Here is a 15,635-nt window from a genome sequence, read left to right as displayed (position 1 = left end):
GCCTGTACTGTTAGCTTGACATGCCAACGTTAGCCTGTACTGTTAGCTTGACATGCCAACGTTAGCCTGTACACACAGCAGTCCTGAATGAAAGAACTCCGCCGTGTTAGCGAGCTAGTTAGCTGTACATGCTAACGTTACAGACTTGAGACACAAAGTGAATCTATTGGATAGTTTTTGATTATTTTTAGTTCTCTTCTTCTCTTGTTTATTTAACTTGACATCGTATCACAGAAACAAACCGTCGGTCTCTTTGTTCTCTTGTTTGTTCTCAGAATATTTTACATATTATTAGTTTAATTAGTTTAAAAGATTCAAACAACTTCAGAAACTTTTCTAACAAAAACAACTTCATAAATATAATTATTTGTGTTTTGATTGACATGAAAGTAGAAGTTTGATTGATCGGAGACACAAAAGAGATAAAAGACAAAGTGAATATTTAACAATGTTTGTTTATCATAAATAAATATCATAAATAAATATTATAAATAAATATAAATAAATCAAAATGCTCCCTTTGATATCGGGTCTCTGATGTTATTGTGAATCAAACTATTTTCTTTGTTTTCTGTCAAACTTTAGTCAACTTTCAGCAAAACGTTGTGTTAATAATTCTATTAAAACAAAAACTATTTGTTCTGTTTCACCTCATAAAGATACTTAAAAACAGCTCGATGTACGAAAGAGAGAGCTAGTTTATGTATTATATAAACAATCAACATTACATTTAATTAACATTGAGAACCTGAGAGAACTCATTTTCTATATTATTTAGTTTATAGTTAAAATAAATAAAATCTTTAAACTAATATGATTATTAATTTTGAATAAATGATGTATTTATGTCTATTTATGACAATTGTTTTTAACTTAACATTAATTTTGTAGTTTTACTAAAATATAGAATTGTTTATATAATATTTTTATTGTTATTGTTTTCAAACATTTTCCTTTATTTTTTATTCTCACATCGTTTTAAATTCTGTTGCTAAACAAGTAATAATAAATCTAATAATAATAATAAATATAATAATGCTGATGATCATAATAATAATAGTGTTTATTACAATAGAACTTTTAAACATTAAAACACATAATCAAACCTTTTTGTTCACAAGAGTTCATGATTACTTTTGTTAATGTGATTTTTGAATGGAGTCTGGTGTGAGAGAGCTTTATATATATATATATATATATATATATATATATATATATATATATATATATATATAATATATATATATTTATATATACATTTATTTTATTTAAATCAGAGGAGTCTTCCTTTCTGATGGAGGGAGAAGATTTAAAGTTCATATTATAATGTTAATATAAATTAGAGATTATTTCATGAAATAAAAATGAAGTATTATTTCTGCGTTCATAAAACGTAAAGAGAACAAACGTAAACAAGCAGCAGCATGTAGAATAAACTGGACGTTAAAGAGTTAATCTGACACCAGAGAAGAAGAACAACAACAACAGCTGATTCAGAGCTCACGAGCTTCAGGACCTGGTCGACTTTGCTGGTCTGGAACACGTTCAGGATCAGGACTTTGTTTGTTCTTCTTTGTGGATTCTGGTCTCCTCCTCGTCCATCATGGCACCACAAAGACCCAGTCTGAGGGTCTGGATCCCGGTGCTGGTCTCGCTCCTCCTCGTCCCGCACTGTGATTCTCGAGGCGCTTGTGAGTCCATCTCTGTCCCGCTGTGCAGAAACCTGGTCTACAACAATACCGTGATGCCCAACCTGCTGGGCCACACCAGCCAGGAGGACGCGGGTCTGGAGGTCCAGATGTTCGACCCGCTGGTTCGAACCCGGTGCTCCAGGGACCTGCAGTTCTTCCTGTGCTCCGTGTACGTGCCAATCTGCACGGTTCTGGAGCAGGCCATCCCGCCCTGCAGGGCTCTGTGTGAGCGGGCCCGGTCCGGCTGTGAGGACCTCATGGACCGGACCGGGAGCCAGTGGCCCGAGAAGCTCCGCTGTGAGGATTTCCCGGTAGAGGGGCTCTGCGTGCACGGGTTACACGACCGGGAGAGACCCCCAGAGACCACGACCCAGACCCAGAACTACAGACGCCCACACCGGAAGAGACCACGAGACCACCAGACCCAGACCCAGGACCTCAGACCCGCAGAGTCCACGACCCAGAACCAGACTCAGAACCAGGCCCGTGTCTGATGATGAAGATGATGACGTCATTATATCAATAAAACATATTCAAAGCAGTTTGAGGTTGTTTTGTCTCTTTGTAGCTTTTAGTGAAAAGTTTCAACACTTTAGTTTTAGATATATATATTATATATATAATGTATTATTTAGAAATATTAATAATAATGTAATATATATATATTATATATAATGTATTATTTAGAAATATTAATAATAATGTAATATATATATATTATATATAATGTATTATTTAGAAATATTAATAATAATGTAATATATATGATATATATAATTTATTATTTATATATATTTGTTGTTGTATATAAAATTAATATTTGCTGTTATTTAGTTTTATTTGAATTTTCATTAAAATTAGTTTTTCTTTATTAAAACATTTATTGAAATACTCTCTGATAAAATGAGAGTAAATGTACCGAGTTAATGTTTTTCATATTTTTTATATTAATACATAAATACAAAGAAAAACATATGAAATGATTTAAATTAAAATAAATATGAAATAATAAAGTAATGTAATGTAGTAAATGAATATACATAATTAAGTACTATATACTCTCTACTACTGATACATAAGAACAGCAGTACTTTAATTAAAGGATTTGTACTTTGTGGTATTTGTACTTTTAGTTCATTAAATTAATATAAAAACATGAATATTATAGATGAGGACTGCTGCCCGACGCCCCGCCCCCTTCAGCTCCTTTGGCCAATCAGCAGCGACACAAGCGAGAACAGCAGCGTTCGATTGGAGGAATTTCAACGCCCCTCAGCGGAGAGGAGGGGGAGGGGCCTGGAAACAGTCTGAGTGAGATGAGACGTTTATTAAGAGAAAGTTTATTCTAACAGAGACGAAGACAGGAAGAGGTCTCACCTACTGGACCTGTCTCACCAGACCTGATTCACTTTGTTGGTCTGACTTTGTTTGTAATTCTTTGTGGATTCTGGTCTCCTTCTCGTCCATCATGGTGGCACAGAGACCTGGTCTGAGGGTCTGGATCCTGGGTTTCACTCTGGTGGTCTCGCTCCTTCTCGTCGCGCCGTGCGTCTCTCAGCGTGAGAAGGGGATCTCCATCCCGGATCACGGTTTCTGTCAGTCCATCTCTGTCCCGCTCTGCAGGGACCTGGTCTACAATCAGACCATCATGCCCAACCTGCTGGGCCACACCAACCAGGAGGACGCCGGGCTGGAGGTCCACCAGTTCTACCCGCTGGTTAAAGTCCAGTGCTCCGTGGACCTGAGGTTCTTCCTGTGCTCCGTGTACGTGCCAGTCTGCACGGTTCTGGATCGGGCCCTCCCGCCCTGCAGGTCTCTGTGTGAGCGGGCCCGGCTCGGATGTGAGAACCTCATGAACAAGTTTGGCTTCCAGTGGCCCGAAAGGCTCCGCTGCGAGGACTTCCCGGTTCACGGAGCAGAACTCTGCGTGGGTCAGAACACAACGGACTTAGACGACCCCACGTCAGAACCAACCCCCAACCAGCTTGTCTACTGCCCCCGGCAGCTCCAGGTGCCCTCCTACCTCAACTACCGTTTCCTGGGGGTGAAGGACTGCGGCGCCCCCTGTGAGACCTCCAAACCCAACGGACTGATGTATTTCCGAGCGGAGGAGTTGAAGTTTGGCCGGCTCTGGGTTGGGATCTGGTCCATTCTGTGCTGCGTCAGCACTCTCTTCACTGTGCTCACGTACCTGGTGGACACGAGGCGGTTCCGATACCCGGAGCGGCCGATCATCTTCCTGTCTGGCTGCTACTTCATGGTGGCGCTGGCGTACGCCGCCGGCTTCCTGTTGGAGGACAAAGTGGTGTGTAGTGATTTCAACAGCGACGGATACAAGATGGTGGCCCAGGGCACCAGAAAGGAAGGCTGCACCATCCTCTTCATGATCCTGTACTTCTTCGGCATGGCCAGCTCCATCTGGTGGGTCATCCTGTCCCTTTCCTGGTTCCTGTCGGCCAGGATGAAGTGGGGCCACGAGGCCATCGAGGCTAACTCCCAGTACTTCCACCTGGCAGCCTGGGTGGTGCCAGCGGTTAAAACCATCACCATCCTGGCGATGGGGCAGGTGGACGGCGACCTGCTCACCGGAGTCTGCTACGTGGGGATCTACGATGTGGACGCCCTGCGGGGCTTCGTCCTGGCGCCGCTGTTCGTCTACCTCTTCGTCGGCACTTCCTTCCTGCTGGCCGGCTTCAGGTCGCTGTTCAGTATCCGCACCATCATGAAGCACGACGGCACCAAGACGGCGAAACTGGAGAGGCTGATGGTGCGGATCGGCGTGTTTGGCGTGCTGTACACGGTTCCAGCTGCTGCCGTCATCGCCTGCTGCTTCTACGAGCAGGCCTTCAGGCCGTGGTGGGAGAAGACCTGGCACATGCAGACATGCAAGCACTTTGCCGTGCCGTGTCCCGTCGGAAACTTTGCACCGCTGAAGCCGGACTTCGCCGTGTTCATGATCAAGTACCTGATGACCATGATCGTCGGGATCACGTCCGGCTTCTGGATCTGGTCCGGAAAGACGCTGCAATCGTGGCTCCGGTTTTGTAGGAAACTGAACAGCAACAACCAGGGGGAGAGGACGCTTCAGAGGACGGAGTAGAGGAGGGTTCAGAGGACTATTCGTAGGAGGGTTCGGAGGACCTGGTTTATGTCTTGAGTTGTTCGGTTCTGACCCAAATAAATTCCAGAAACAGGATTTTAAATCTCTGCAGAAGAACATTTTTTTACGGGTCTGTAAAGAAAATAATCAGACAATAATTTCTCCGTTTCATGTTCAGATAAAATACCTTAAATATCTGTAAATATTCTTCTGTATGTATGAGAAGCTTACATTTCTACTTTGTGCAGTTTTTCAGAATAAAACGTTATTTATTTTATAAAATATGTTTTAGATAAATTTCTCAGTTTGAAATCTGACCACAAATACATCAAATAATGAAGGTGAGGAATCCTGAGCTTTGTTTACTGTTTATTTGTTTATGTATTTAGTGTGGTTTTGTATCATAATTATTTAATGAGCAGCTGTGGGAGGTTTTAAAGGTTGAACTCAACATGTTTAATTATTGTAAAGCGATTTCCTTCAGCAGCACAACATAGAGCGGGCAGGGAGGGTTCAGTTGCATTGTGGGAAATGTAGGATCCGTACTGTAGACTGCAATAATGCAAACATAACTTAAAGAAAACACATGATACACTATATTTGCTTTATTTATTTGTTTCCATATTCTGTTATTGACTATTTCTGTAGTTTCATTTCATTTGATTCATTATATATTGCTGCCAGAAATACAACTACTACTCGTAATAATACTACCACTACTCATAATTATTAATAACAATGTTATTTTGATTATTATTGGTATTAATAATATTGATAATAATGTTATAATAAATTTAATTAAATAACAAATACATCAGTAAATATATGAATTAAGTTACGTTTCCAGTGATGTCATCGCGTAAAGCCGTAACGCTGCTACGTCAGCTGACGTCGTGGTTGTTGTCATGTCGCTGTTAGCTGCTGAGTCTTTGGAGGAGAACAGCTTCTGATACAAATGTGTTTTTAGAAATATTACTTTCATATATTTACTGCCGGAAGTGGATAGAAACAAACCGTCTATACCACATGAAGCGGCGCGAGAGTTCACCAGCATTAAACGGCACGAAGAAGAAGTTAGCCCGCAGCTAACCTAGCGAGCTAAGGGCTAAGCTAGCTCCTCCAGCTGACGTTAGGTTGGTAATGTAGCTTTAGCTTCCTGTTAGCATCAGGATCCCCGTTAAGAAACACTGATATTTTAAACTGTTCAGCTGATATTCTAAACGTATAAATATAATATCGTATAAGTGAAGATGGTTTATTAATAAGTTGGCTGTTCTGGTGAATTCGGCAAACAAATTATCCACCAACTACAATTTACAAAAATAGAATCCTCACTTTTATATCCTAAATGTTGTAAAGGTGAAGTGATGTTTGATATGAAACCAGAGACGCTGCGGGTTAAATCTCCATGTTTTTAGATGGAGTCTGGTATGAGACCTTCTCTTATCGCAGTACAGCAGCCTTATCACATTATTACTGTGGTTTTATATGTGTGTTGTAATATGACAGAAGGGTTTAATAACTACAATAACAATAAAAGTTATTGGGTTCATATTCCTGAGCTCCAGGAGCCTTTGAGCAAGGCACTTAAACCGTCTCCATTCAGAACCTCATTTACAAAATGACTCATTTAAGGAGACGAAGCACAGGAAACATATTGATCAGATTTCTTCTTCTGCGATCCAGATTCATGTAGCTTCATTGTGTTAATGTGACTTTTTGTTTTCTTCTTCAGGATGGCGTCTCCGTTCAAGATCCCGAAGAAGAAACATCCAACAGCTTCTGACTCCGCCCCCCTCCACGTGTCACCGCTGTCACGCCTGCAGAGCTCCGCCCCTGAATTTAAGGTGGTATTTTTTGTCTGTTAGCAGTTCTACGGGGGCCTGTTTCATCTATGTATTACTTTAAAGTGGTATTACAATCGATTGGGTCATTTAAGGTGGTATTACTGAGCTGTGGGTTCGTTTAAGGTGGTATATCTGAATTATTGGGTCAATAAGGTGGTATTACGGATCTTTCAGCTTCTATGCCTGAATTCTTCGTGTCTTAACGTGGTATTGTTGATCTACCTGTCTTTTTTAAGGTGGTATTACTGATTTGTAGGTTCTTTAAAGGTGGTATTTTTTATCTGTGGGTTCATTTAAGGTGGTATTACTGATCTGTGGGTTCTTTTAAGGTGGTATTATTGATCTGTACATTTTGACATGAGCATGAAAACATGAGCAGTGTAATTAGTTAAAATTAAAATCGTGATTTAAATTGATGACTGTGATCAATAGATCTCTTAATGAGTGATCGACTTGTTTTGTCTGAACAGAGTTATGATCAGTCCAGAGGCAGAGCTGACAGGGTGCATGCTGGGAACTCAGAGCGCTCCTCAGTGAGCAGACAGAGGTTTGTACAGTGCCCCCTTCAGGCTGCAGCTCATTACAACAGATACAATAATATAATATATATATATATAATATATATTATATAATATATATATATATATATTATATATATATTATATAATATAATATATAATTCCTCCGTCCAGCGCTCCTCTCTTCGGGAACGTCGTCAAAACGCTGCTCGGACTCAACGGAGGAGCGTCAGCAGCCAATAACAGAGGAGCGTCATCAGCCAATCACAGAGGAGCGTCAGCAGCCAATCACAGAGGAGGATGGAGCCACCAATCACAGAGAGCCGAGTCGTCCTTGACTTCTTTCTCAAACGGGTGAGTTCACAATATTTAAAGAGATTAATATGAGTAAATAATAAAATAATATTTAAATAGATTAATATGAGTAAATAATAAAATAATATTTAAAGAGATTAGTATGAGTAAATAATAAAATAATATTTAAATAGATTAATATGAATAAATAATACAATAATATTTAAATAGATTAATATGAATACATATTTAAATAGATTAATATGAATACAAAATACAATAATATGTATATAGATTAATATTAATAAATTATAAAATAATATTTAAATGTATTACTATGAATAAATAATGAAACCATATTTAAATAGATTCATATTAATAAATAATAAAATATTATTGAAATAGATTAATATGAGTAAATAATACAATAATATTTAAATAGGTTAATATGAATAAATAATAAAATAATATTAAAATATATTAATATGAATAAATAATACAATTATATTTAAATATATTAATATGAATAAATATTTAAATATATTAATATGAATAAATAATACAATAATATTTAAATTGATTCATATGAGCAAATAATAAAATCATATTTAAGTAGATTAATAGGAATAAATATTTACATAGCTTAATATAAATAAATAATACAATCAAATTAACACAAATTAAATCCCTTTATTGACACAATAAGTGATTTAAGTGTACCAGAAATAATATGAAAAATGTGTTTTATTTATTTATCTTTGTATTTATTCTCCTTTTTATTTATTTTCCTATTTAATTTATTTATCTTTATTAATTTATTTTAAAAAAATATCCAATGGAAAAATTATACAGAAACAAATAAATACAGAATAATATTGTAATAACAATAAAAAATATATATTTTGAAATAAATAGAATAATAGGCTCGGCCAACCAGAGCATTTCTGTGGACTCGCTGGACTCTCTGGCTGAGCTCAGAGGTGAGGTGCATGCTGGGAGTTTGAGTTGTTTGGCACCGGGAGGGAGAACATCGCTGCAGAAGAAGAAGAACTCGTCTTCTTCTGGTTCGGACCAGACGTCAGAGGACGACCTCTTCCTGTCTCCGTCATCGGTGATGTCACAGGGGAGGCGGAGCCTGGACAGCAGCAGCAGCCAGATGGAGGATGTAAGAGAGAGAGAGAAGAAGAGATGGAGAGAGACAAAAGAGATGAAGAGGAGAGACTTTCATCTTCATCTGAAGAGACCTTCAGACACTACGGAACCTAGTAAGATTAATATTAATATAATATATTAATAATATAATATAATATTCTACAATAAATAATTCCTCTTTTCTTCCTCAGTCGTTCTGTCCAGTGAAGAAGAGGAAGAGGAGGCTGAGGATGAAGGAGATGGAGGACACAGAGTGGAGGAGGTAGGAGAGCTTTCAGCCACATCTCCTGGTCTTCATCTGATAATAGTCTTCATCATCTGGTCCTCATGAGACAGTTTCTAATCAGATGAACTCAAAGTCTTTGTTTTGATTTCCAGACTTCCAAAGAGGAAGAAGATGAGAACAACCTTCCTCTTCCTTCTCTGCCTCCTCCTCCTCTTCTTCCTCCTCCTCTTCCTCCTCCTCTTCCTTTCCTTCAGCTGGACTTTGTCTCTCTTCACGCTGGTCTGATGAACGCCGACTCCAATGGGACGATGACGGTGAGGAATCAAACCTGCAGGGTTCAGTTGTTAGTATTATTTTATATATATATATATATATATATATATACATATATATATATATGTATATATATATATATATATATATAGATAGAGTATATATATAGAGTGTATATATATATATATATATATATATGATATGTATATATTTTCAAAGAAGAATGAGAAGCTAATTGTTTTCATGTTTCTTAGATTACTGAGAATGGCCTCATTATTCCTCTAAAAGGTAACGTTACTGTTTTATATATTTTATATATATAATATAGATTTAATTAAAATAGATTTATAACATTCACTATTTGTTGATCAGGTGTTGAGGACGGTGAGGTCGCCGTGGTGGCGTCTCAGGTTCGTGGTTACGGCGTCTGGGACGGGGGTGTGGCTCAGGGAGGGCTTCTATTGGCTGGTTGGGAAGGTCCCGCCCCCTCGTTACTCTTCCTCTGGGTGACTGACGCTCAGGCCAACCTACTGCAGAGGGAGCTGTCCACCATCCAGACCCCCATCCAGACCCCCACCACATCAGGTACTCACACTTCAACCAACTCCTTTCAATATTTTACCTTCAGCGGAGACTTCCTGCTCCTCCTGTCAATCACATGTTAACGCTTCAACTCCTTTAAAAACTTTCACTTCAACTCCTTTCAGTGATTAAACTTATCGGCACTTTCAACTGCAATTCAACGCAGTGTTTACACAAACTTTTATTTCCACTTCATTCAACACGTTTATCATAACCGTCACTTCCGCTTCCTTCAGTTTTTACTGTCAAGCTTTCTTACATTTTACACTTACAGTCCTGTCAACACTTCCTCCTCAACTTATCACGTACGCAGTAAAAGTAGTGAAAGTAGTTGAAGTGGTTTACATCTTTCAGCACTTTCACTTCAACTCCTTTCAGTGCTTCAACTTGAGCCGACACTTCTTACACCTGAACTTAAATTCCTTTCAGTACTTCATTTTCTTAAATATATTCAACACACAAAGACTGTTTTAAAACGATAAACCCTCGCTTCAGTTCCCTTCATGTTGTTTTTCGGACACATTTAAGCCTGAAAACAGGAAACAAGCTTCTGTCACCACTGTTTCCACACAAAGAGTCATGAATCTTGAGGAGGTCTCACTCTGAGCAGTAAGTATATGTATGTGTATGTGCAACATACATTGGAAACAAACGGTTTCTGATAAATCTGATCCCAAACCACAACGAAGGAAAAACACTTCTACAGACTACAAACTGAATTGAGCCAACTGGGACATTGGTTAGGTAGGTAGGAGACTGGTATAACTGGTCTCAGGAGTCTAGGGTCTAGGTCTAGGTTCTAGGTCTAGCTGTTAATATGTCCTCCTGGTCCTTCAGGCCCGGTGTGCTCCTTCCTCCTGCTGGTGCTGAAGGAGCAGCTGCTGGAGCTCCAGGCCGCCCTGCTGGCCTCCATCCTGGACATGGAGGACTACAGGATGGGCTCCTCCTCCTCCTCCGGGCCGACCTCCCCTCTCGAGTGGACCGACGGGCTGCTGCTTCTCCACAGTTGTCCTCCTCCTCTGGACCAGCACCTCCTCGGACTGCTGGGTCACTCTGCTGTAAGACTCCTTTCTGTCCTCCTTTATAAACTGATCTCTTTCTCAAAGTCTGAAACATCTCAACAAATTCATCTCTTTCAGGTCAGAAACAACCAGAAGAATAAGAGATCCAACCTGAACTCTTCAGGTCTGCAGCAGCTTCCCACCAGGTAACACAACCTGGACCAGGTCAGGCTGTTAAACCTGGACCAGGTCAGGCTGTTAAACTTGGACCAGGACAACCTTGACCAGGTCACACTGTTAAACCTGGACCAGGTCAGACTATAAACCTGGACCATGTCAGACTGTTAAACCTGGACCAGGTCAGACTATTAAACCTGGACCAGATGAGACTGTTAGACCTGGACCAGCAGCTAAAGTAACATGGACAGGATTGAACCCTCAGTATGTGGTCTTCAGGTTGATCCAGTATCCGGCGGCGCCCTCTAAAGGCCGGATCACGGTGACGAAGGAGGACCTGGCCTGTCTGAGGGGGGGCGAGTTCCTCAACGACGTCATCATCGACTTCTACCTCAAGTCAGTCTGTCAGAAGGACAATCAATACAGTTTTTCACCAGAAGGGGGGTCAGAGTCCTGAACCGTGTCTTCCTCCTCCTGCAGGTTCCTCCTCCTGGAGGGAGTCGGCGGCTCGGTGGCCGAGCGGAGTCATATCTTCAGCAGCTTCTTCTACAAACAGCTGAGCAGACGGAGAGCCGCTGGAGACGACGACGCCCCCTCTGTCCCGTAAGAGGATTACAGTTTTACCTACGCATATTTATTCACATTTTTCTGTATTTCTTGAGGTTCGGTTCGTCCCATTTGCACCATTTTAGCTCTCTTTATGCCATCTTTGGATTCTTTTGTCAGGTTTGTTAGTAGACTTTGAGATAATAAATATATATTAAAACATGTTTACCAGCTGGTTCCTCCAGATTTTCCGTATCTTAAATCTTAAATCGTCTTTTTCTTTTCACAATTGAGCCTTTAGAAAATAAAGAAAAGGTCAGACTTTACGCAGACGATACGCTCTTATTTGTATCATCTCACAGAATGTAATGAATCTTTTTAAAATGCTTTAGTGAAGTCGCTCTTTATTGAGTCTCTTCTTCATGTGTCTCCATGTCTCTTCTCAGCGATCGTCACATGAGGCATCAGAGGGTGAAGACGTGGACTCGCAATGTTGACATTTTCACCAAAGACTTCCTGTTTGTGCCTGTCAATCAAGAGTAAGGACATTTTTTTATCACTTTGTTGAAAGTGGAAGTGAGTGTTAACCCTCTGTGTATAATTGTATTCCATTTTGTGTAACATTTGCACCATTTTGTGCATGTTTGTGTTTAACTATTGTGACATTTTGGGCTTTTTTTTTGTTCACTGAAAATAAGTCAGGTTTTGTTTCGGTACTGAAACATTTAAAATGACACTCAGGATGACATCGTTGTTGGTTGTTCACTGTCCACTTCCTGCAGATGTTTCACATTAAGAGTCCTCTCCAGTAAGAATCAGTAATGATTGTGTTGTGTTGTGTCGACAGAGCTCACTGGTACCTGGTGGTGGTTTGCTTCCCCGGTCTGGAGGAGGTTCAGCACCAAGAGTTTCAGAGTTCAACAGGTGAGCTGCTTTTTACTTCCTGTTTCACCTGAAATGATTGACTGTCATCCTCTGAAGACACTGAGTAATGTCTTACTTTGTTTTTACAAAGAAGGAAGTCTCAAAGAGAATCCGCCTATCACATTAAAAGCTTTACCATCAGCAGGGCTTTTATTGTGAAGCAGCTACAGGAAACAAATTCCAGGTTGTTGTTTGTGTCTCAGGTGGATCAAACCTTCATCCTTCATCCTTCAGTCTGAGATCACAGCAGCCTCCGGTAAATATTATTATAATAATAATTATTATCTGTAATTACTATAACTATTGTTATTATTGTTATTATCAATATTATTGTTATTCTTATTATCCTAATCATGCTTCTTTTGTACATTTTTAACCGTTTTATTTCATATTTTCAATTATTCAATTATTTCTGCCATTTCTGCCATTTAAAAAAGTATTTTATGTTTATTTAACATCTCAATTGAAGCCTCTTGTTATCTGTTGTTTCTTTGGAAATTCATTAAATAAAACTGCAGTATTTGGGACATTTTCGTATATTTTTTGTGGTTTTGAATTTCTTTTTTGCCATTATTTGCATAATTATTTTGCAACATCCTGTTTATTTTTGTTTTATTATTGTGACATTTTTCTCAATTCATTCACCATTTAGATGATGATTTTTTTGCCATTTTTTGTGACATTTACGTGACAGGTTTGGCTTCCAGAAATAGAATATTATTAATAGTTACACTGATGTTTGAGAAGTCAAATGAGTTTGTTAGTTAGTTTTTTATTATTTAGGGACAACAGAGTTCAGAATGTAAGGATTGAATCAGAATTTAACTTTAATCTGAAATGTGTCTCTTATTTTGTAGGAGTGCACTCAGCAGAGCTGGCAGAGGGACACGGTGTTAAAGAGGTGAGTCTTAAAGAGACATTTAAAAGTACACCTCCAGAGGAATGAAAACCTAATGGAGGACTTTCTCTTGTGGTTCAGACCGTGCGTCCTCGTCATGGACTCCCTGAAGCTCTCGTACCGCGAGAACGTCTGCCGGCTCCTCAGAGAGTCAGTTTCTCTTCTTTATAAAATAAAAACTCCAAACGTTTTAAAGTTCAAACGCTGTACAGGATGTCCTAACTGTCCCTCGTGGTCTCCAGCTACCTGCAGGTGGAGTGGGAGGTCCGGAGGGGGACGCCTCGTCTCTTCACGGCGGACAGCGTGAGGAGCTCCAGCTGCAGAGTCCCTCAACAGGACAACAGCAGCGACTGTGGACTCTACCTGCTGCAGTACGTCGAGAGCTTCCTGCAGGTAAACACACACCTGCTTCTTCTAGCTCGGCCAACACGGCTCCGGAGTCGAGTCGAGACTCGTTCAGATTATTTTACAGAATAATGTAACAATAAAGAAACCAGGACGTTTCCGTCTCGTTACACTAAATCCAGCTCTCTGATTGGCTCCCCAGAACCCCGTGGTCCACTTCGACCTTCCGTTGCGGTTGGACAACTGGTTTCCACGTCAACGTGTGCGACAGAAGCGTGAAGAGATCCGATCTCTGATCATGACGATGCACCGGAGTCAGAACGGAGAGAACTGAAAACCAAAAAAACAAACTTTTCACCTGTGCAATAAATAATTTATATTTTCTACATCGTTAAAATGTTTTTACTTTGAAGAATTTAAAATATTTAAGTCTAGCTTTTGTTTTGTGTGCATGTAAATAACTTTATACTGCAAATAAACTTGATAATTCTTTTTGATTAAGTTTTTTCATCGTGAGGCTCTTATTTTGAAACTTCAAAAAGGATGTCAATTTGCAATTTTGAGTTTAATTTCTTACAGTAAATATTTATTATTAATTATGTTTAATAAACAGCAAACAAAGTGAATTAAATGTAAATAACTTTTTACTCCTTATAATCTTTGATTATTCTAATTATCAGCAAAGAGTGAGGCTCTTATTTTGAAACTTCAAACAGGATTTTAATCTGGATCTGGATTTGGACAGTAAAAGTGAATGCAAATAACTCTACCTCATTGATCATAATTCTGTCTTCCTGTTTCATAAAATAAACCATATGTATTTAGGAGGAGGAATGTGACTCTTAATTTGAAACTATTTTAAAGCAGGAAGTGGCTGTCATAAATTCACAGTGAATGAAATCTGGATGTAATTCCTTCATAGTGAGCAGATTAATGTTATGTAATGATGTATTACAAGTAATACTAGTAGCAATACTGTGTTGTCACTGAGTTACTATCGGTGTGTTTGTTTCTCTTCTTACTGTAAACTACACTTCTTCTGTGGTGTGTGTCTATAACTGTGTACGTTTAACCCCCCCCCCGCTGAGGAACAATCAGTTTACAGCTCGTTAACTGGATCAGACTGGGGGGGCTACGAGGCTGAAGGGGGTTTACAGACAAAACATCAGATAACTTGTGTCAACATGTTATTGGAATCAGTCTCTGGTCCTGTACTGACACTGGTCCGGCCCCATGCCTCGCCCCGTTCTGGCCCCTCTCTTTCCCCTCTCTGTCCCCTCTCTTGCCCCGTTCTGGCCCCTCTCTGGTCCTGGTCTGGCCCCTCTCTGGTCCCGGTCTGGCCCCTCTCTTGCCCTGTTCTGGCCCCTCTCTTGCCCCGTTCTGGTCCCGGTCTGGCCCCTTTCTGGTCCCGGTCTGGCCTCTCTCTTGCCCCGTTCTGGCCCCTCTCTGGTACTGGTCTGGCCCCACTCTGGTCCCGGTCTGGCCTCTCCCTTGCCCCGTTCTAGCCCCGGTCTGGTCCTGTTCTGGCCCCTCTCTGGTCCTGGTCTGGCCCCTCTCTTGCCTCGTTCTGGCCCCTCGCTGGCCACGGTCTGGCTCTGGTTCTGGTCTGGCACCAGGTAGTGATTGTTCATGTTTTGCCCTGGCAGCCGTAGGGAAGGTTAATCTGAGCGACGGGGGGTCCAGATTAGACCGGTTTAGTTCTCCATGAATCCTTTATCCTGCTTCCCAAAAATAATCTGAGCCCTGCAGACTGAAAACTGATCCAGACTCTCTGCTGGACTCCGAGTCCTGAATAAAACCTTGTCTGTCTGGAAGAATTTCAACAGTTTCAGTGTAAAAATACATTAAAACGATAATAGTCCCAGTATTTAATTTAACTTTAGTCGACTGGAGAACAAAAGTTTATCTACGTTTCCGTTGATCTCCACTTAATCCCATTAACCGATAAAAGATGACAGCCATTGTTGACTGTGAGTCTGGACCAGGACCAGGTCTACTTATAGAGTCCAATTTGAGACCTTTCATGTTTTCTTCAGGGTTTTTTAACATATAACAATATAT

At 40.1% G+C, this 15,635-nt stretch overlaps 2 protein-coding genes across 2 annotated transcripts; both read left to right on the top strand.

Moving 5' to 3' along the window:
* The first annotated feature begins 1,411 nt into the window (after window positions 1-1,411).
* LOC137887231 (frizzled-7-A-like) lies at window positions 1,412-4,791 on the top strand. Its single transcript, XM_068730071.1, has 2 exons — window positions 1,412-2,179; window positions 3,172-4,791. The coding sequence occupies exons 1-2, from the start codon at window positions 1,604-1,606 to the stop codon at window positions 4,789-4,791; spliced, it is 2,196 nt and encodes a 731-aa protein (XP_068586172.1). The 5' UTR covers window positions 1,412-1,603.
* An 894-nt stretch (window positions 4,792-5,685) lies between these two features.
* On the top strand, window positions 5,686-14,075 carry senp7b (SUMO specific peptidase 7b). The gene is made up of 20 exons (XM_068730491.1): window positions 5,686-5,924; window positions 6,527-6,638; window positions 7,109-7,185; window positions 7,331-7,510; window positions 8,366-8,715; window positions 8,794-8,864; window positions 8,981-9,142; window positions 9,356-9,389; window positions 9,474-9,686; window positions 10,521-10,741; window positions 10,823-10,890; window positions 11,141-11,257; window positions 11,342-11,464; window positions 11,854-11,946; window positions 12,255-12,331; window positions 12,535-12,587; window positions 13,189-13,232; window positions 13,311-13,379; window positions 13,472-13,622; window positions 13,777-14,075. Exons 2-20 carry the CDS (start codon window positions 6,528-6,530, stop codon window positions 13,906-13,908), a joined length of 2,346 nt encoding a protein of 781 aa, XP_068586592.1. The 5' UTR covers window positions 5,686-5,924; window position 6,527; the 3' UTR covers window positions 13,909-14,075.
* Window positions 14,076-15,635: the final 1,560 nt, after the last annotated feature.

Source organism: Cebidichthys violaceus, unplaced genomic scaffold (assembly GCF_023349555.1).
Source record: "Cebidichthys violaceus isolate CVI_PGR_0920_01 unplaced genomic scaffold, fCebVio1.0.p SCAF_103, whole genome shotgun sequence".
NCBI lineage: Eukaryota > Metazoa > Chordata > Actinopteri > Perciformes > Stichaeidae > Cebidichthys > Cebidichthys violaceus.
This window is presented reverse-complemented; position numbering and strand designations above follow the sequence as displayed.